Genomic DNA, 22,785 nt, shown 5'->3' with positions numbered 1-22,785 from the left:
TATTTTTAGTAGAGACGGGGTCTCGCTCTTGCTCAGGCTGGTTTCGAACTCCTGAGCTCAAACAATCTGCTCGCCTCGGCCTCCCTGAGAGCTAGGATTACAGGCGTGAGCCACCGCGCCCGGCCTCTCCTTTCTTTCTTTCCCACCTACTGGTCAGCTTCCCTTTACCACCCTTGGTCGTTAGCTTTATTTTTATATTTGCTTTTAAGAAATAAAAGATTACGGACATAGCCAAAGCCTCAAATTTCTGTCCCATTCCATCCCTCCCTCCTTAGAAATTGTTCATCTTTGCTGGGCATGTTTTTCCACTTCATGTAACCCCATAAAAATATATGGTTCTAATTGGTATCCTAAAAATGTACATAAATGGTGTCATACTACTTGATTTAAAACAACTCACAGTATCCCATTTCGTGTTTCCTGTGAATGCATCCGGAGCGAACTCACTGCAGTCGCTCTGCAGCGTCTGCCTCAGAGCCCCGCGGTGTCGTGCCCTCAGAGTCAGGGCCGCACTGCTCCCCTCACCCCGGTCTCCTTGTGTGCATGTGCGAGCAACTAATTTTTGTTTTAGTGGGAATTTTGTTAAAGCAAATGTGAATATGAGAGATGGCATATTGGACTTTTAATGGCAAAACTGCTTTGTAGATCCATAGTAGTGATAATGCAAGCTTTTTTCCCCTTGGCCGACATATCACTTAATAGTATCTAATATTTAATATTCATATTACCTAGTATCAGTAAATAGTTCTCTGTAACTGACAGGGAGTTTAGAAGGTTAATTAGCCTTTCGTATCACTAGTTAAGGTATATACTGTAACCATCTGGTCATTAGTTTTGATTATTTCAAGATTAGAGTGTTAAGACTATTTCCAGTGTTAGTTGTGGTCTGTTTTTATTTTCTGAGATATTTGTGAATGATATATGTCCTAAAAGTAGCTCTTGTTTTCTAAAACATGGATTAATATAGGTCTGTCCGTTACTTTTGATGGAAAAAGAGAAGATTACTTTCCTGATCTAATGAAATGGGCCTCTGAAAATGGGGCATCTGTCGAGGGTTTTGAAATGGTCAACTTCAAAGAAGAGGGCTTTGGTTTGAGAGCGACAAGGGATATCAAGGTGAGTTTATAAAATGCTGTGTGGGGGAGCCTACACGTGTTTGCACTGTGGCGTGGCGTAGAGGGCACACGACGTGGAGCAGCTGTCATGGGCTGCTTCTGAGCCCATGGGCAGAGGGGCAGCCCAAAGAGCCTCAGGCCATGTCCTTGGCACCCTCTCCCAGCTCATCCTCCTGGGAGCCCTGCCTTTTCACCTGTCACATGAGGCAAGTCAGCTCACATTTCTGAGCCTCTGTTAGGAGACTATGGAACATGCTCACAGGATTTGGAAATTTAACTAAAGAAAAGGATGTGCACTTGTGGTTTGGAGGGAGAGCACACAGGATCTTGTGACGGCTTGGAGGTGAGCTGGGCGGAGGACGGGCAGTGTGAGGATGCTTACGTGGGTAATCGCATGCTCGGAGGCACCCTGTGCTCCCATGGGGACGAGAAATAGATATCTGCTGAGGGAGAAAAGCTTTCTCTCTACTCTTGGTTCTTCCTCCCACATGAAGGGAGCAGCAGTAACTTAACATTCCTGGCCTCTCTGTACCCTCATTCATGCCTCTTAAGAAGAGGCATAATTTAATCTGTTTGCCGAGTTTGGGCGAAGGAACTGGGCTTGGCTTTTTTTCTTGGTGAGAGCTGGTTGCCCGTATGCATTTATTCCACTCCGCTCTCTCCACCCCATAAGCTTTACAGGGTAGGCCCACACGAGGGGAGGGCTGTGGGGATCTAGTTCTGCCTGTAACTAGGTGGGGGAGTCTGTCTAATTCTGGGATTCAGTAGGTGATATTTTGGGTGACCATCTGTTGTATTCTTGTCTTTCTCTCAGTTGGTTCAGAACTTGGGGTGGAGTAATTGGGTGTTAGATGTTTTGGCCCCTCATACTTCCAGCAACATTTTTGGTCAAGTTGTAGTTGGCCTTTCATTGATAACATTGATAACTACATGCTGGTTTGTTACATACCTGTTAAGTATCTGCTATGTGAATAGTACCTTGCTTGTTATTGCACTAGGCTTCCGAAAAAACCAGAGTCTCTTCCTTTATCATTCTTATAATCTGTAGTAAGGGATAAGGCACGTAAAAATAATTCATATAGTAGACATTGGTGAAGGCAGGATGTCACATGTTCTTCTCTTATTTCAGGCATGAAGCATCATTAGTGGATTGCTTCCCAGAATATCTTAGCTGTGGTCTGTCTTCACCATGTGCTTTATTTGGAAAGGGGGTTGGCTTGGTACTTAAACAACAGACATTTATTGCTTACAATTTTGGGAGCTGTAAAGTCCAAGTTCAAGGTACTGGGATGGTCTGGTCCTGGTGAAGACATTCCTTCTGGTTTGCAGACAGCGCCCTCTTGCTGTATCCTCACATTGTGAAGAGCTGTGTGAATGTTTTAAGCATTATGGGTACATAGAACATACCAAAAAGAAGCATGTCATATTGCCAAAAAATGAGATAATGCTTTGAAAAAAATGAGTAAACCAAAGATTTTGCTAGTGACTGTTATGTTTTAAAGACAAATATGTAGAGGAAGGAATGTTACCCTGGCTTCAAAAACTCAATAGTAGGAGCAGTTTATGTTGACAGATTAGGGTTTTTGTTGGAGGCAGAAGTTTTATTTTGTTTTGGTTTTAGAACTTAAAAATAAGTACAGCAGAGAATAAAACACCTTTGTGCTCTACTGCAAATGTTGTATTTGCTTCACGTTAAAGTTGTAAGTCCCTTTTTGACTTTTTGCCTTCTTAGCGTATGTAGTTTTTCTAATGGAAACAGGATTTTATAACTATTCTTGTACTCATTTTGCTATAACATAAGTGCTTACATTTTAAAATACATTTGGCATTTAGAAATGAAATGCTGATATGCAAACCTTAAATTGTATTTCATGTGTGATTGGATTTCTGACCATAGATATAGTTGGATTGAAGATTGTAACATGTTTTGATGATTCTAGCATTTTCTTATTTTTTTCCCTAGGCAGAAGAATTATTTTTATGGGTTCCACGAAAATTACTAATGACTGTTGAATCTGCTAAAAATTCAGTGTTGGGTGAGAATAATTTCTGACTGTTTGTTCAAGGCAAAGTGCAAATGACAAAAATATATAAAATTCCATTTTGTGGTGCTAAGGACTATATTTGGTTGTTTTCTCAGCTGGTGAAATATTCCCTCAAATATGCATTAAATGTTTTCCATTTAATGTCAAAAAAAAGATGCACCTGACTTTAAATGTTAAAAGACTTCTTAGCTTGTTTTATAATTTTAATATATATTTTGAATGAATACTTTTTAAAGAAGTTTGTGGAACTTAAATGATGTTAACTTCTGGGTTAATTCAGGGCCCTTATATTCTCAAGATCGGATTCTGCAAGCCATGGGAAACATCGCGCTGGCCTTCCATTTGCTGTGTGAGCGAGCCAGCCCTAACTCCTTCTGGCAGCCCTACATCCAGAGCCTCCCCAGTGAATATGACACTCCTCTCTACTTCGAAGAAGATGAAGTTCGGTATCTTCAGTCAACACAAGCTATACATGATGTCTTCAGCCAGTATAAAAATACAGCTCGACAGTATGCCTATTTTTATAAAGTTATCCAGGTGAGCTGCTGTTTACTGTTTAAGTGTATGTTTAACACGGTGGGGAAGAGAGAGGAATTGATTGCATAAATGTTCAATTTGACATCTTATTAAGGACGCAAACATTTTGCTTTTCAAATTAAAAGATAATCAAGTACATTTCATTGTTTCCATTTTCACAGAAATATCACTGAAATAAAGTTGTATATCTCATTTCATCAGTATCAGTGTTGATACAAGCAGCAGTTATTCTTGAGTTACTGGAAATCGCTGAAATTTTTTGAAAACAAGATTACAATGAAATTTTGAAAGTGTAGCTAATACAAAAAGGTACTCTATCTATAAATTTTCCAAGAAAATCAAAGTCCATTTCTGTTTTTTTAAAATGTATGTTAGTAGTAAAATATTGACAATTAATTTAGCAAATTATAATGTGATTTATTTATGTTTTTCAAAGTACGTATTATATATTATTTTAATTAGTTCTAAGCAAAAGTCTCGTATAGAAATCTCTAAAAGGCTGTGAGCATTTGAATTGCACATGGTTATACCTGTCTGTGTTTTGGTGGTGCGTTTGCAGTTGAACAGCAGTTAGAAGGTTTAGGGCCAGTGCCACAGTTCCTTTCAGAGCTGAGGGGGGTGACTTTTCCTCCTGACTCTCTCTCTTCTCAGTCGCTCAAGAATCAGCCCCTGGGCTGCTCTACCTGGCATGTGGCAAGTGGGCATGTGAACTCCTTGTTCCCGTTCCCTTTTATTTGGGCCATTTGACACCCTGAATTAGGCTTGATTTGGTTGTTTCTTAAATGGTCTGTCCCTGATATGTTTTATTTGCAAGAAGTGGTAATCTCATTTCATTGCTGTGGGTACTGTTGTTTTCCATTCATTATTTTCACTTTACAGCATGCTTCCTGCTTACGGCCCAAGAATATTATACCCAAAGTTTTATCTTTCTCCCTACCAAATGCTTCAGATATGTCAAGAATTATATGATTCTTGTCCTCAAGTAGAAATCACTTTGTTTTTCTAAACCTTAAACTTTAGGAAGTTATTAAGAATGATCATACGCTATAGCTTTTATTTCAGGTTTGCTTGATTTAAAAACTGTTGATGGAGCCACATCAGAATTTGCTTTCTTCGTTCAGTGCGTGCCTGCATGTTGCAGTCTGAAGTTTGGTGTGGCTCTTCGTGACCTAAAAGGGTTGTGCTTTTATTCCTGGTTCTCAGTTGTGTATCTTTCATGACTCAAGCAAAGCTGCCGTTAGTAGATGTAAGTCCTTGTCATTTTCTGTTGTTGCACAGTGAATTGCAAACTAATTCTTTTCACTAATGGCGTGTCTCAAATCTGGACTGTGAATAGTGGGCAAACGCTGGTAGCCTGCCCTGAGAGGACTCGATTCTGCTGTCAGGTTGGGGAGTCTGGAAGGATGGCAGGTCTTCTGGTAACTGTTGTGGCATGGATGATCTTTGGATGTTTCATTGTGCTCACTGGTCTGTTTATTTTAGTGTTAACTAAGTAATGCAGCTGTGCCTCAGAATTTGATGAAATTTCCAATGGCCGTGAGCCACTGAAATACTTTCTTTATGTAGATGAAGCCATTTTGTGTCTATTTGTTTAAGAGCAAGGTCTCTTCACAACCCTCTGAAATAAACCCCCTTAGATGATGCTAATTATCTAAGAAGACTGAATTATACCATATCCTACATGGTAAATGGTATTATTGTGAACACCTCAGCAATTAGAGAACATTCTAAAAGTAAACTCTTAATTCAGAAGTTTTTCCAAGGTAATAAAATTCCTACATGACTAATAAGAACAATTTTATAACTTATAATGAATATAAATATCCTTTTTTAAAAAAACAACCACATTCTCATAGTATTAATGGACCTATCTTTTTAAAGCAATTATTCCTTTTTATTGAAAAATTTAATCAATGTGGAATACGGTATATATAAATGTAAAATTACCAGGTAATCAAGTGTTTGCACAATTGATTTTTTTTTCTCAATAAAGCCAACCTGAGTATTTGAAAAAATTATGATTTAGAAATCAAACGATATTTTTCTGTCAAAAGTATCAAAGTGAGGAGAGAGCAAAATGTGTCTATGGTTAAATAAATAAATTCTCTTATTTTACACCAGTGGTCCTCATTCAGGGCTTTTAAAAGGCATTTGGCAATATTTGGAGACATTTTTGATTGTTGAACTGGAGTGGGGGATGCTTCTGGCATCAAGCCTGGGGATAATGATAAACTTCTATGACATACAGGGCAGCTCCCACAAAGGCATTTTCCAGCCCAAAATGTCAGTAGTACTGGGGTTGAGAAACCCTGCTTCGTATTTATATACAGAACAAAGCACCTTAAAGCATTTTGAAAATCACAATCTTTCCCTTCTAATGATTGGAAGCCTGGGGTCTAACTGACACTTGTTGTGAGGTTTTTACCTGTTTTGTCAGAAAGTCTCCTCCTGAGCAGATCCCAGACCCTCCACAGACCCTCACAGCTGCATGCTGTGGTCAGGAGAACACCCTTTAGAGCACTTTTTTGCTTACTATCATTTGACACACATCCCTTCTTTTTAAACACCTACAAATATAAGACCAAGTTTGGAGATGTTTGACTTATGAAGGATACAGATTCAAGGGAACAAACACTGAAAAAATGTAAACACAAGATTCAAGTTACTCTTAATAAAATCATGCAGCTTTGGAGTAAGGACTCATGTTGAGATCCTTGGCATTGTGTGCTGAAAGTGAAATATATGTGGTGGGGCATGCTCACTTCTCCATATTAGCTGGGGGTCCAATCAGGAAGGGGCATTTGAATGATGGGAGGGAGAGACCCTGGCCCCTGAGCTGGGTGGTCTTGACTGAGTGTGGTCAGAAAGAGTTGAGCAGCACTGTTCAGGTGAGAGGCTTCGTGGCCACATGGAAAGAGCACAAACTTTGTAGTAAGACACACCTGAGCTGAAATACTGATTCAGTATCTCACTTTATATCTATATGTCTGTCTGTCTATCTATTTAAACTTTTTCTTTTTTTTTTTTAGAAACAAGGTTTTGCTGTGTTGCCCAGGCTGGACTCCTGGGCTCAAGTGATCCTCTTGTGTCAGCCTCTTGAGTAGCTGGTTTACAGGTGCACGCCACCATGCCTGCCTGGCAGGTGTTTTGTTTTTTATTGTTTTAAATTGTTTCCTCCCCGTCCCTGTAATATCTATGTTGGTATTTCTTAACTATTTCTACTAAAAAACTCCTAGTGGCCAAGAATAATGAGCATTCCTGGAAGCCTAGGGACTAAGCCCAAATGACCCATCACAAGCTGAAAATTGCTTCCAAGACTCATGTTTTTGTTGTTGGTATTTGGACTCATGTTTTTAAATCTTAAAATTCTTGCAAAAAAAATTCTTGCAAATATTTGTATTTGCTGTAGTTTTAAAATCATCTTAAATTACTTACCATCAAGTCAGATTGGCATTGTAGGAAAAAAACCCTGCTTTCTTCTAAGACCTCAAGATATCTAACACTCCAGTGTGAGAAGCACAGCTTTAACCTGTAGTAAGTGCCATTAACCTGGGACGGTCAGTCCAAGTATGGTTCTTTTTCAGGAGAAGAAAATGTGACAGTCCCTTAGCACTGGTAAAAATCAGCAGAAGTGATCACTGCAAATTGAAATTACATAATAAATGAGCTTTTGTAGAAAATTTCTTAACCAGTGATTTAAATTAAGTGCCCCCCCCAAAATAAATTAAGTTCCCATTGGAGCTGGAGCTGCAGGTGGCCTAGAATGAGATATATTGCTGTGATAAGTAAAAGATAGTTTGTGGGGTACAAGGCTTTTGCATGAGGGTTTGTGACAAGGAAAACCAGATTTAAGCAAAAGTTGTCTTATTAAAAAACATCTTTTGAGTCTAGCTGTTTTTCTAGTTTTAGAATGTTTTCATCACTTCTAAAAGTCTTCTGTTAGGGGTACACACCTGTAGTCCTTCCCAGAAGGCTGAGGCAGGAGAATCACTTGGGCCCAGGAATTGGAGGTTTCAATGAGCTATGATTGTGCCACTGCATTCCAGCCTGGGTGACAGAGTGGGACACTGTGTAAAGTATAAGACCAAACCACAGATCTTTCTCATGCTTTTGCAGGATCAAATGTTAGGATTTTGCTTCCTTTTGGTAGGTCACTTCATCAGTGCATTGTCATCTGGGGAGAGTGAGAGTGAGTATTATTAAGTCAGTTCATATTTAACATTTCGTTACAGTGACCTGCCCTTGGTTTGTTTTTTTTGGTTTCGAGGCTGTTAACCTTTTCCAGGGTCATGGGACCCTCTCCCCAGAGAAACACGCCTGTGTACTATATCACAGATGTTTGCAGATCATTTGGAGGGGTGGTCCAAATTCCACAACCCCATTTGCAGATTTTAGTTATCATTTCCTGGGGTCCTGTACCAAACTTTGCATCTGAACTGAAACCTGTTACTCTTCTGATTGACTGCTGGCTTGAAGGTCTGCAGGCCACAGGTCTCAGCTGCTGTCTCCCAGTACGGCAGGGGTGGTAGCAAGCACAGTTCAGTTCTGTGTGTCTATGGTGGTGATCCTAGCACTTGGGAGAAGGGCACAACAAAGTGTTAATATCCATTCAGCCTTACATCTTGCTTTGGGGTTTCAGGTTTTATTCTAAAAGCACCAGTACTAACTTCTAGTAATTATAAATTCCTTCAGGTGGATTTCTCTGTATTGCACTTTTAATTTTAATGTTTTTCTCTCTCTTTCTATCTTTGGTTGTTGCTTAAAAACTAGAAAAATAGTTTCTTGTGCTCTCTCCTCCCAGCATATTTCCTTAGTCAAGAGCCTTATAGTGTGGGTACTTGTTAGTTTAGATTACCTTCTGTTTTTACCTTGTTTTACAGCGTTTGTTTAAAACGAAGTCTTTCTGGGCCTCTTTTGGGCCTCATCTGTGTAGCAGGGGCTTAGGCTTTAGGATTTTTGAAAAGTCCTTCCAGTTTTTATATTGTATCCTTCTTGAGATGTTCAACATACATTGTATCCTTTAGACTTCAACAGATGATAGTATGTAACCAGAAGCTTCAAACTCCAGGAATTTTGAGAGTATACCTTGTATTAGGATACAGCACCTACTGGTGAAACATTATACTGCAGCTTAATAGTTGAGGAATGTCAGCACCTAAACTCAAGAAGCTAAGTTTAGAAATTGTGGCTAAGCCAAGTGCTGGGAGAGGCTTGTGTGAGGTGGGGCTAAAATTTATGTCGATTTGTGAAACAGGGGCCGGGGGAGAGAGGACTAATGGCAGAAGGCAGAACTCAACATTTAAAACTGGTGAAGAGTTTTAAACCTATAAAAATACTCCTAGCACAACAGAACATACTGAAGTTCAGCTCCAAGTTCACACTTTTTCATGGAAATGTGTGACCAGTTTCGTGATGGAAATCAGTGGCAAAGTAGGATTTGGTTTAAACCCAACTCTGAAGTAGCGTAATTGTGTGAAAGGGAAGCAGATCCTGTCACCTTTTACTTACCTTAACATGGTTGGATGGGAGTCCACATATTTTTCAGATATGTCAATGAAAAAGAAATTATGGACCCTGTTAATGAACTGTTCATTTAATTGATAATCAGTCCCTTGTAACAGTTCAGGTGCTATAACCTGGTGTGCCAGCTTATCCTAAGATTAGGAGTTGTCTTAGAGACATCCACATTTTCCTGTGTTGTTGAGATTGAATATTATGCTTTTGAAGTAAATGCAAGTGTACAGGGTTTAACAGAGTAGAGGCATATCTATTAAATTAATTACTACTATTTTTCCATTGATGTCATAAGTGATTTGTCACACCTTACTTGGATTTCCTCTTTTGTGTTGATCCAAAAATTTCAAAGGTACAGGGAAAGGTATGGAGATGGAGAAACTCATTGGTGCGTTAATTGCCATGAATTTTATTTCGAGGCAAGCACCCATTGCAGCAGCCTCCCACTTCTCCTTCCTTATGCTTCAGGATGGAGTAAGACAATTTTAAATTGGCTGTATTCCTTGAACAGGCAGCTCCTCCTGCCTGGCCAGGGCTGGAGTGGCAGGAGAGACGAGCAGCCGTATTCACAACTCACTGTTGCTACAGCCTGTCTCCGAAAATAGGGCCTGCCAAGAGGCAGAGGAAGATGTCACTTTTGGTTCTTGGCATCCTGTGGCAGTTGTGGCTAAATACAAACAGTTGCTTCTCCCGTTTCCCACTCTTCTACTTGTCTCTGACAGAGCCACAAGAACAGCACAAGATGTGAATTTCCAGAGATGTATTTAGCCTATGTTTTCGTAACGCTCTAATCTACATATAGAAATCTGGTAATGCATAAGGCCTCCAGGAATGTGCACCAAATTGGAGAAAAACCTCTGGGCATCAGCTTACTTTAAAGATCCCAGTGTCCTGAAACTCATGGAAAAATATCCTCAGTATCTAAAGCTCTTTATAGACACACATGCTCCAGCAACACTGTAAGGGAAAATATGCATGTGCATTTGTATAACTCTGTCTCCTCTAGTGGCAGAGGTTGTGTAAAGAGAGTTCCAGTTTGTGCCTAGGTTGTATTCCAAATTGTCACTCTGAATCAGTGTGGGGTTGGCTCTTCTTCTTTAGCTTCTCTCACTGTTGGCTCCTTCCCCTCTGCTCAGAAAGCTGGTGAAGGGTCTTCATCCTAAACAAGCCAACCAGCTCCTCCTGACCTTGGACCTTCCTGTAGTTACTTCCCTTGTCTTTTTTGTTCTTCATCCATTGTATCCTCTTAATTGTTTAATCAGTTCAACTGGTACTTACTGAGTGTCTCTTAAATGTGTGGTATCACACCTGGGGATGGGGACTAATATCTCTGGGGATACACAGTTTTTTTAACTTTTAATTTTGAAATAATTTTAGACTTATAAAAAAGTTTCCAAAATAGTGCACAGAACTCTCATGTACACTTCACCCAGCTTTGCCTAAGGTGAACATCTTACACAACCACAGTACAGTGATCTAAACCAGGAAGTTAGCCTTGGTTCAATACTATCGATATTAACTATCTGCAGACCTTATCTGGATTTCACCAGTTGTTCCACTAATCTCCTTTTTTCTTTTCCAGAATCCCACATTGTGTTTAGTTGTCACATTTCCTCAGTAACCTCCAAACTGGGACAGTTCCTCAGTCCCTCCTTGTCTTTTGTGACCTTGACACTTTTGAAGAATATTGTTGGCCAGTTACTTTGTAGCAGTTTCCCAATTTGCATTTGTCCGATACTTTGTCACGATTACACTGAGGTGGCGCATTTTGCAATACCACAGAAGTGAAGTTGTGTCCTTCTCAGGGGATATGTGAATCAATGTATCTTATTACTGGGTTTTCCACCAGAAGTTACCATTGTTCCTTTCTAATTAGTGAATGCCTCGTGGAAAGATACTTTGAGACTGTGCATATGCCCAGTTTCTCATTGTACTTTCATCACTAGTTTTTGTACCCATCCTGATTCTTGTCTGCGGTAGTTACCATGGTATCTGCTAAGCGGTGATTTTCTATCTGCCTTCTAGACGTGTTTATTGGAATTTTACTGTAAGGAAGAGCTGTCCTTTCTTCCCCATTTATTCATTCATTCAGCCATTTGTATCAATATGGACTCATGGATATTTATTTTGTTTGATGGATTATACAATCCATTACTATATTATTTATTTGGTACAAAAATTGTTTAAAATGACTCTTCATATAGAGCTATCTGATTTTCTCCTCTGTTATAATTTCAATGTGTCTTTTTTAGTATTTATGCAAAGCTAAATGCATAGAGGTACTTAATAAAAATTTGTTAAAATTAATTGATTCACAGCCCAACAGATTACTTATAAAGTTTATTTGGCCTCAAAGTTGAAAGAGTGGCCGCGGACACTTCTTCCTAGGTACCATTCTCCTGACCTCATTCCCACTTAAATTTTTCCCTGGAGGCAAATGTGTTCCATATGTGACTTTTTTGTTCTCAGTCAACTTCCTGGTAATATCACATCTACCGATGGAGGGGTATGAGCTCAGGAGGTGAGAAGGGAAGGAACAGAGTCAGAGATGATGGTGAAGGTGGGAGGTGGCCAGTGTCATAGGCTGGGGGTGTTGAGATTAATGAGCAGTGAATCTAGGTTTAGTCCTTGCATTCTGTGGTCATGGGAACTGAGTAGAGATTATGGGACATAGAAGGGAAAGAATGTCGTCAAGTTGTTCGTCAGAGTTGGCTGAGGGACTTTCCCAGTTAGGTAAGTAGAGTTCTCCACTGTGTGCCCGTGGGACTATTCTGTCAGAGTGGCTCCTCTGCACATCGTAGGGAACCTGTGGCTGCAAACAGAGAACACAGCATGGGGACAGAGCCGAAGCTCTGCTCAAGAGCTGCAGAAGATGTTCTGTGCTGTCACCACGGTAATGATGATAAATTCAGTAAGAGTGACTCCCCTAGTGCAAAGCCTCTCTTCTGGGGGCTTTGACCCTTACGGTCACCTGGTGAGGGATGTATGAGTCCTCGTTTTGCAAATGAAGAGGGGGAGATGTTGAGCAGTCTGCCAGAGGCTTATGACGTCTATGTCCTAGAGCTGGATTCAGAGCACGTTTGTTAAGACCCAGAGACTGTGCTCCTAACCACAGGGGCTCATGAAGCCACAATCTTAGTCTTTAAAGTTATTTCTGGTCTTAATTTTGGGACAAAGAAATAGTCTAGTTTTAAGAGAAGAGCAATCTTGCCTAGAATCTCCTCTCTTGGGCTGTTATTTTTACAGAAAGTTGAGTGTGGCCCTGCTGACTGGTGGGCCACGTGCTTGCCAGGGCCAACTGGTAAGCCTGCTGGCCATTTCTTTTGGCTTCCTAAAGGGTCACCCTCCTGTCCAGCTCTGTAGTTTCGCTCCGTACCAGAAATGGAAGGTACTCATCCTTAGGGAAAGTGATAAGGCTATTTGCTTTTCCTCCGTAGCTGTGAGGAAGCTGGTAGTGCTCTATTTTTTTTTATTGTTATCCTTACCTATTTGACTTTTAATGATACAAAAAATGTGAAAAAAAGGAACATGGGAAATCAATCTATGTTTGTGTATTCTCTGGAGAGTTGCCAGTGCCTTTGTCATCTTGTTAAAGCCACCAACTGTCTCAAGTGCCCTGAACTGTGTCTTTGCTTGTTCTGATAGCTGACCTTGATTATTATTAATTTGTGTTAAATGTATAATAGCGTCATCCTTATTGTGTACTGTTTAAGGCTTCCAGTTTTGCAAATTATTCATTCAAAACATGCATCTCATTTTCATCATTTTCATAAATAAAGACTATAGATATGTCATTTTAAAAGATCTTATTTGTGCTTTTAACTATGTTCACTTCTTTTGTATAGTGTTATAGCAGTTCACATAAATAGAGACTTTACCTTCTGGAAATTTAATGTTCCTCATTTTTTCTATTTTTTTTCAGCTTTAGTTTCAGTGACTTTTGGGGAGCTCAAGAAATGAAAGTTTTTCTTTGTGGTTGTAGTTAGGGGAGCTGTACCTGGCATCCTGTCTGTGGTCTGTGCCCCTGTCTTGGTGACTGGGGGAGGCGCCGTGGAGGTCACTGAGTGGTGTGTCCGTATGAGGTGCATGCGAGTTTCTCAGCTCAGATCCTGGCCTCTGAGCCTGCCCTGGAGACTGGTGACGCTCCTGCTCCCCCTGCCCTGCCTGCCCTGCTGACCCTTCTTACCAGCAGCCCTTCTGCTGGACCATGACCTTCCTCTTCTTCCTCATCTCCCACCTGACTACAGTCCTTGGCCACTGTAGGAAAACCTCTGACTTTGCTAATCAGCTCAGGAACTGACATCCAGCACAGCCATGCACATCCGTTGTCCCCAGTCTCCTGCATTACCTGCGACCTAGGTATTGACGTGGTAGTGGAGCACCCACATGGGTATGGCAAACAGACTTAAAGGGGCAAACACCTACCTTGAGTCCCTGGCGATAGGACTCCAGGCTGGCAGCCTGTCCAAGGGAGGAAAGAAAATAAACATTTATGGCAATGCCTGCTGCGTGCCAAACTCTGTAAGACCTTTTTTCACTTTTATTCTTACCTTGAGGAGTCATCCGGATCTGCTCCCTTCCCGGAAGAATCTGAGACAGAATTAACCAAATTAGATTCAGAAGAAACCTCTAACACCAGGTCCAGGCTGCAGTTAGTAGTTTAATATTTTGTGTACCGAGAAGGCAAAGTAGAGGCCAGAAGACAGGCCTGGCTCCTCCGATGGCGTTCACGAGGGCCTCTGCATGTCGCCTGCCCGAGGGCCTTGACAGAGGCTCCTCTATTGCTCACCATTACCCAGAGCTGGGCATCATCCTGTGTTACAGGTGGGGAAACAGGCTTGAGGGCAAGAAAGTCACCAAAGCCACTGAGTAGCCGGTCAAGATGGAAGCCCTGGAGACTGGTTTTCCTTCACTGCTTTTCTGTCTCGGTCCTCTCTACGATTCCTGCTCCACCCCCAGCTGTACTTCCCTTGGGTCTTCCCCACAAGTCTGAACAACAGAACTTTGTGAAAATCCCCAGAAGTTTAAAAACAAAAGAAGTTTGAAAAAATTCTTTCTTGAAGCCTGGTTTTTTTTTTAAACCCTGAGGTCTTTATTTGCTGAGTAAATTCCTATCTTCTGGAACAGGAGTTTTAGACTTTGTTTTTTGTTGTTTTTAATGTGTATGGTAGAAGAGGGAACCTGCTTATATTTTTGAGGTGACCCTGGGTAAGTGCCCTTGTGGAGAGCACTCTGCCAAGTTAACAGACAAGCTGCAGTTGCCTAGGTCGGTTGCTACTGGCATACCACGCTCTGGCGTCCCTGCAGAACTGCGCCGCCGTGTAACTTCTCATGGTCTAGTGGTTCGGGCTGCAGCCATCCCTTGGTCACCTTTTGTGTCCATCATCTACTCTCAAGGAAGAAAACAGTGGTGATAAAAGCACAGAAAGGAAGAACCAGGGGTATAGGAACCTCTAGGACTTCAGTCGTCATTAATAGAATACTTTTAATCTGATCGGGACGGGGACCTCTTAGCAGCCTGATGTAGAAGCACAGTGGAGACTTTCCACCCCTGCTGCATTTTGATACCCAGTGGACTAGTGGGTTGAGCTTCACTTTAGGCAGACTCGAGTGAACTTACGGTGAGAAGGTGAAGTGGTTATCCAGAAATGGGGGGAGTAGTGGATCTTCGTAGACAGGGAGCGAGGGCACAGCATTTTCTGTTGCCATTAGTTTGTAGGGTGCCATTGACTAGACACAAGTTTGGTTCCAGTCTTCCTCGTTTCTTTCCATTTGAGAGCCTGAGTATTGGTGAGGCTTGGCTGCTGCTGTTCATTTGGGGTATTGCAGAGGAGGATTAGGTAGCTTTCTGCATTTGCATCGCATTACCTCTACCCTTGGATTGACACTGCCTGTATGCTCCGTTTTGAATATTTTTTGCTTCATTGAAGTCCATAGGGGCTTACAGTCTACTTCAGGTGGACCTTCTCTTTTACTGTCATGGAAATTTATCTTAGCAGTAAGATTCTACTGGACAGATTATCCCAATAAAAGTACCCATGTGATATAATATTTTTGAAAACAGTCTCATTAATGGCAGATTCTCTGACTCTGCCTTGTTATCCCTTCTACACACAGCTTGCTGACTTTGACTGTTTTATCAATGTTTCAGCAGGATGCAGTGTACTGTGGAAAAAAGAACAAGACCTCAGAGTTTGAGCTTGTCACCTGCTACCTGAATCTGGCCTGGTTAAATTGGAGTCTTCAGTTCAGTGTAGAAAGGGACTGTGAATGTCTACAGCCAGGCTACATGGGGATAAAGAAGGTGATGTCTCCGTGGGGCCCAGAGTGCAGGGACTGAGTCCTGCACCGGTGACACAGGATGCTGTGGACACTCAGCTGTGTTGGCCCACCCTTCTTCCTGGAGCTTGACCCTGCTCAAGATCCAGTGTTGCTAAGCAGCCCTTTCTAGTATTAGAAGACTTTAGTTAGAAAGACATTCCTTATGTAGAGGCAAAGTTGGCCTCCCTTTAACCTTCATCTAGTAGTTTTGTTTCTGGCTTTTAGAGCAAGAGAGTTGATTTCATCTTCTGCCACATGAGTCTTTCTTGCTCACCAGCTGAAGCATTTGTCCAGCAAATACGTTTTCTGTCAGGCACCTGCTTGGAACCAAAGGTTTACAAAATTAATCAGAATAATTCCAATCTTCTGAGGCTTACATTCTGGGTATATAAAATTAATTCAGTAAAAAGTGAAATGTTAGGGCACAGTTTTAAAACAAAAATAAAATCGTGGAATTTCAGCGAAGGAGGCATGCTTCTACTGAGAAGTTTGAGGAGGATGTTTAACTTCTGTTTTTAAACAGAAGTGGAAGTGGAATTTGGAGAAGATTTCTCTTTTTTTTTTTTTTTTTTTTGAGACAGAGTTTCACTCTATTGCCCTGATCTAGAGTGCAGTGGCATCGCTATTAGCTCACTGCAGCCTCAAACTCCTGGGCTCAAGAGATCTCCTGCTTTAGTCTCCCGAGTAGTTGAGACTACAGGTGCGTGACACCACGCCTGGTTAATTTTTCTATTTTTTGTAGAGACAGGGTCTTGCTATGTTGCTCAGGCTGGTGATAGTTTTTATAATGTAAATAATCTACATTTCTTTAGGACCTTATAAAATGTATTCAGTTCCAGCTTCACAGTTCACCCTCACAATAATCCTATACTACAGGTATGTCACTCTCATCCTTGTCAGGTGATAAGAAAGTGAGACTCAATGGGTGGCTTGGCCAAGGCAGATGGGGCCTGTGCCATGACCATCAGAGCCCCTGTGTGTGTCAGGGAGTATCATTTGTGGGTATTCCTTGGACCACTGTTCCAGTGTCTTACAGAGGCACCTGGGCACTCACTACTCTCTTACCTTGCTTTGCTCCTAAAGCAGATCGGTGCCTAACAACATAGTTACAGCTGACCCTTGAACAGTGCAGAGGTTAAGGGCACCAACCCCCTGAGCAGTTGAAATTCTAATCACTTTTTATTTCCCTGAACTACTAATAGCCTGCTATTCACCAGCAATTGTACTGATAATGCAAACAATTAACACTTATGTTGTATGTTACATGTATATGTACTGTATTCTTACAATCAAGTAAGCCAGAGAAAAGAAAGCGTTATTAAGAAAATCATAAAGAAGAGAAAATATATTTACTAATCATTAATGGAAGCAGATCATGATAAAGGTCTTCATCCTCATCATTCTCATGTAGTATAGGCTGAGGAGGAGGAAGAGGAAGGGTTGGTCTTGGTGGATCAGGGTATCTGAGTGGACCTGTACAGTTCAAACCTGTATTGTTTGAGGGTCACTTGTACATTTCTTCATTTGTTTGTCTGTCTTTCCCAACTTGAACGTAAGTTTGCTGAGGACAGGGACTCTCACTCCCAGCTAGGATGTGCCTAACACATAGATGGTGCTCAGTAATTATTTGTCGAATGAATAAAGCAGTCAATCATTAGCCAAAACAACAAACAACTAACATTTAATAAAACTCTGTCAGACACTGTGTGTTATTTCTTCCATTCTTTCAATAATCCAGTGAGAAGGTGTGATTACGTTTCTTTTCTGAGGAACTGAGATCCCCTGAAGTTTTGCAGCCAGGAAGTGGCCAAATTGGATCTCAAATTCAGATCTGATTACAGAGCTGGTGCTCTCTGTTGGGGGCTTCAGCCCTCCTCACCCACTTGGGAGTCACAGAATTGATGCCACAGTCACGTGAGCACTACCGTTCAGATCATCTGTTTAATGGGCTTTTTTAGAACCTGCCAGGGGTCAGGAGCAGACACATTTTTTTATGGCGACAGCCCTATTTCTTATGTTCAGACAGTTCTCTAATTTTCCATGGTTTGTAAAAGATCACCAGCAGTGCTGTGTACCAGTACTTTAAATATTCAAGGTCAGATTTCTTTTTCTGGAGAGATTTGGGTATTTAAAATGCCTGGAGCTTTCTTGCTATTTCTCCCACTTTAGATTCAATTTCCTCCCAGTGATGACTGTGTCACCCAGTCCAGGCCACTGTCCTCTCTGCCAAAGGGTCTCTGCGCCCCTGGCCCCTGTCAGTCTAGCTCTATATGTAGAGTTAAAGGGATCTTTCTGGAACATAAATGATAAATCGTGTTATGCCACACTGAGAACAAGCTCAGAGGCCAGGGCTGCTGCCCAGCTGGCTGCTTCCTCCACCTCACTGCAGTCCACACCCTCGCCCTCCCTCAGGTTCCGGGACCTGTGAGCCTCCCCTGCCCCAGGGCTTTGCTCTTCGCCTGCCTGCGGCAGTCTTCCCCACTTTATCCTCGACCTTCCAGTGTTGGCACAGAGTCGCTTCCTGAGCGAGCCTTTTCCTGGCGTGGGGCACATCCCCCTTGTTGTCTGTGTTAGCATGCTGTTTCCTTCTTTTCCAGATGTGTCACAGATTGCCTTTGTGTTTGTTACCGGTCTCCTCCTCTGCAGAGTGAGCTCTACGGGCTGGGGCCTTTCGCTCCTTGGGCACTGGTGTGGCACTGCCGCCTAGTCCAGCGCCTGTCACGCAGGGCGGCTCAGGCAGCACTTGCTAAAGGGGGAAAGCAATTGCCTTCCGGTTCTCCACCTGTAAGCCTAGTGTGGCCTGGCCCTCTGAGGGCAGGGAGCCCTCTGTGCACATGGGCGTGCCTGGTTAGAAGGGGGCGAGCCCACTGTCCAGCCCCCCCTCCACGTCCAAGCCTTGTCTCACCAGGCTGGGTCGTCACAGATGGGCAACTTTTCCCATCTTGTACATAGGTCCCCATTGGACACTCTCGTCTCTCTTAGACTCTTTTATCCCTATTGGGATGAATGCTTAGCCTGATGGGACCTCGGGGTAGCCAGCATGCATGAGGATTGCTGGTCTGTTAGTGTTGAGCCAGGAAAAAATAAGGTAAATGAGGATTGTCGGGGGTATGACAGAACATACTGTCACTCTGCTCACAGCCTTCGGTGGTCCTCAGCTTTGGTGTCCGCTTCCTTTTTTTCTCTGTCTTCTGAGAGATGAAATTCACAGTGAGGGAAGAATTTATCAGATCCTCGGCTTTTAGCAGATTTAATGTAGAAGCTCTCCAGAAACCTGGCTTATGGTCTCTTGAGCTGTTGTATTTTTCTCCTTGTTAAAAAAACAAATGTCTTCTGTATTCTCCAAAAGATGGGGTGATGTGAAATACACTGCCATGACACGATCAACTCCTGCTTTTTCTTTTACCTTCGCTCAGCATTTTCTGTGAGGCCTCTCACCCCCAGATTCAAGGAGTCCTGTGCAGGCACGCCCTGTGCCCTGTCTTCTCCTTCGCACAGAGCGCCCTCCTGTGGCCCTGCCCCAGCGCGCGTGCTCTCCAGCCAGGGCTCTCTGACGCTGAGGCTCGGCGTCCTCTTGGTGGTGCGCACGCGAATTACCCTCTGTGTCTCTGTCTGTGGACATCTGAGGCCATCTGTGTTGCTCCTGACCCCTCCCTACTGTCTCCTCCTGGAAATCCCTGGGTGTGTCTGCCTCACTCGTGTAGCAAATGCCCTACAACCACCAGCAGTGTAAACCTGGATTCTATCTTTGGAGGCTGTTACTTTTAGGCCTGCCTGTGTTCTGTAGTCCTCAAGCTTGGTCACACATTATGATTTGGGTAATTTTGTTCTTTCACAAGTCAACTTTGTTCTTTCAGCTTAAAAGAAAAAGTTTTAAAATTAGCAATAGAAAACATGGCACGGATACTGTGTCTATTTTTATTTACATTCAGTCTCATCAGGAGAAAATAACAATAGTATTCATTTCTTATTCTTATAAAAGAAGTCAAATAACTACCTGTTTAAAATATTTTCTGATAATGAAGGAGTTTTGCTGAACGCTTCTCCTGTAGTTCAGTTGTAGGTGCTATGAGAAGATATAAAAGTAACATGAGGTCCTTGCCTTCTGGAAGTATTCTGTGGAGATGGGAGAAAAATAACAAGCAGGAAATACTGAAGAGCAAAAATGGTAAACTGAGGCGGTGACTCTGCTGTCTGAGCTCTGTGGAGCCTGGAGCAGTCAGGTGATACCTGGGTGGGCACGAAGGTAAAATTGTCAGGTTGGGGGAGGTTGGGGGGAAATACTGTCAGCAGAGGGCTGGAGTTGGGGGGGAGCCGGGCATATACAGAGGAGTGTTAGGAGAGCAGCCTGAGCCTAGCAGAGGGCACAGCCCTGGAGCTGAGGGAAGCCAGCTGTGTATCTGCAGTGGGAGCAGCTCCCAGGAGTCTGATGTGTGGATCTCCTGGGGATGCCTCTAGCTCCTGTGGCTCAGGCCAGAGTTGGGGTGAAACGGCTGCTGCTTTAGCAATTCTATTTATGTGACACCCGCTCAAGCTACTCAGTCACCCTGAGCCTCAGTTTCCATATTTACAACCTACCCTCTCTCTCAGACTTGCAAATGCAGCTGAGCTATAATGAATATAAACGTGTTTTTAAAATGCAAAGTGTTCTATTAATGTAATTAACCAGAAGCTGGATTTGAGTACCCTTCTGTGATGTTGGAAAGGAAATATTTGTGTTGGATATAAAAGGCAAGAAGTTGAAACAGAAAAGCCTGTCCCCAGGGAGAGGGAAAGGGGCCAGAGGGCCCCAGAAGGCCATGAAAAGCCTTCAGCAAGCCATGCTAAACAGCTGGGAGTGTGTCCTGCAGGTGACAGGGATCTGTGGGAGCCACATGGTCAGATTGGCATGGGCTCTTTGCTTGCTTAAAGATAACATCAGCGCAGGGAGGTGGATGATCTGGGGGCTAGGAGGCCAGTTACCCTGGTGAATCTGAGAAGCATTTACAGGCAGAATTGACAGTGCCTGGTGACAAACTGGATGTGGAGCGTTTGGGAGATAGTCAAGGGTGGGCTTGAGGTTTCTGGAATAAATTGGTTTTAAGTTTAGCTTGTTCATAAAGTGACTTTATTGACCTTTCTTTATTTCATACCTATATGATTGAGAAAGGAAATCTTCAATCCTAATAGCTTATTCTAACTTGTTTAAACCCGAGACACACCAAAAGTAATCTACTTTGCATCTGAGTTTTCAATCTAGACAGGTTTATTTTGTATTTTGGAATGTGTATTTCAAGCAGAAAACTTTTGTGTGCAAAAGTCAAGCCCGGAGCAAATTTTTATTGTTAAATTATAAGCTTATGAAAGTGAAGGTTTTAATGGAAGTGCTCACCCAACCTTAACTGTAGTGACACACAGACAGTAGCAAGTCTGCACAAAAAGCCGTCGGAATGAGCAGATTTCAATTTAAATATATCAGTGATTTCAAGACTGACTCTAATGAGTTTTAAAATCTTTGTGTCAGTCTCATGTTTTTTCCTTAAATACTGTGAAGTCATTTAAAATTAATAAGCCAGTTTATATTTGATAGAGTTTACAACAGAAATGCTGTCATTGGCTTTGAAGTCCTTGCTCTCTCATGTGGTCTTTTCATTAGTTTAAAGTGAATTGGTGGCTGTGGTTTCTGGAATCAGAAGGGCAGGGGCTTCCCATCGATGGGGGGTGGACTAACCTGAGGGACTGCATAGGTACAGGTGCTGCTATCTTAACTGCAGACACTTCACAGCCGGACTGTAGGTGATGGAGTGACACAGGGAGAATTTCAGTAATGTGGGTGTGAAATGGAGTTTCTTTGAGCCATTCAAGTCCTGGACCAGGTTACATTGAGGTCTTTAGGAATAGTATTTCCAAACTGAGGAAAATCTATTGGGAAGAATCAGTCTCTCTCTCCCTCTCTCCCCCTCCTCTTCTCTACCCCCCACACCCTTCCCCACGTCACACAATCACACAGAAATCTCCTTGTATCAAGTGCGTTTTCTTTTTTGACAGTTACCACCTATTACCAAGTACCGCTGATCTGTGAGGAATATTGTTAGGGGCTGGGGCTGCAGAGAGGTACGCGTGGTTTCTCTTTGCAAGGAGCTTTCAGTCTAGTGGAAAACCAGATCCAGGAGGTGGTGTAAAGCAGCCGTGGGGAGTTAGCCCAGAGGCAAGGAAAGCAGCAGGAAAGGTGGGAATCAGGAAGGACTTCCCAGGGGAGGGCCTGGTCACTGACCCCTGGAGAAGGTCTAGGAGTTTGCCTGGTGGAGGACGCAGGGCACAGTGTGGCCACGCAGTGCGGCTGAAGTGTAGTGTGCGTGGGGATGGTGGAGAGGTGGGCAGGCTGAAAGGGAAGGAACAGAACTCGCCAGGTCCCACTTCACTCAGTGCCAGTGTCTGCATGACCACGGTTCCACTGAATCCTCACAGCAATCCTGCGAGGTCCAGTTACTGCTGGTCCCATTTGACAGTGAGGAAATCGAGGCCTGTTTGCCGGTGTGTCTCAGGACTTCAGTTCATAGGTAGTTGGTGGTATGCCTGGACTTAAATTCATATCTAACTCTGAACTATCTTCTCTAGCCACCGTATCATGCTGACTTCATCTCGTAACCATGGAAGCTGGTTGTTCATTCCTTAAACTTCCATTGAGTGCCTGCTGCTCGCCTACTGCTGATTTATATTTCCACACAAGCTGTTGAAATGTTTTAAGCAGCAGAGTGAGGTGCTCTGGGATCCTGCTAATATGGAAGGGTTTTGCGTGAATTGTTCAAGGACCTAGACCAGTGCTGACGCATAGTTAGGACTGAGTGAACACTTACTGAATAAGAAATATAACTCTTGTCCGGGCCCAGAGCCGAAGGGACTGTGTGTGTAGGATCAGCACTCTGCAGCGCAGTGCTGGACGTTTTGTCTAGTGTGTGGGTGGGCGCTAACTTCCTGGGGAGGCCGCCCTAGGAATTAAAAGCATCATAAGAGCACTACAACAGACTGAAACAAGTGTGCGTTAAGAAAAAGTCATTCCAATCCCCCCTGACTTACTTTTTCCCCTATGGATGTAAAGGGGGCTGCTTAATCTCAGCCAGACACCTGCCCCTGTGCTATAAAGGAGAGGTGCCACCTGAATGTGGTTGTAGTTGTTGGATGGCCGTCAGGCTGCAGCGAGGCCTCTGGTGGCTGGTCCTCAGGCTCAGTCCCAGACCCTGTCTTGCCTACACTTCTGGCAGGATGGAGAAGAA

At 42.8% G+C, this 22,785-nt stretch overlaps 1 protein-coding gene across 1 annotated transcript in view; it reads left to right on the top strand.

Moving 5' to 3' along the window:
* The window catches only part of SETD3 (SET domain containing 3), a 77,087-nt gene that overhangs the window by 18,857 nt on the left and 35,445 nt on the right, over positions 1 to 22,785 (top strand). Inside the window, exons 4-6 of the mRNA XM_012650096.1 lie at positions 968 to 1,116; positions 3,079 to 3,151; positions 3,441 to 3,697. Coding sequence (XP_012505550.1) covers positions 968 to 1,116; positions 3,079 to 3,151; positions 3,441 to 3,697 — 479 coding nt within the window. The remainder of the gene's footprint in view (positions 1 to 967; positions 1,117 to 3,078; positions 3,152 to 3,440; positions 3,698 to 22,785) is intronic.

This window comes from Propithecus coquereli, unplaced genomic scaffold (assembly GCF_000956105.1).
Source record: "Propithecus coquereli isolate 6110/MARCELLA unplaced genomic scaffold, Pcoq_1.0 Scaffold310, whole genome shotgun sequence".
Lineage (NCBI taxonomy): Eukaryota > Metazoa > Chordata > Mammalia > Primates > Indriidae > Propithecus > Propithecus coquereli.
The sequence above is the reverse complement of the archived record's forward strand: the minus strand, read 5'-3'. Positions and strand labels throughout refer to the sequence as shown.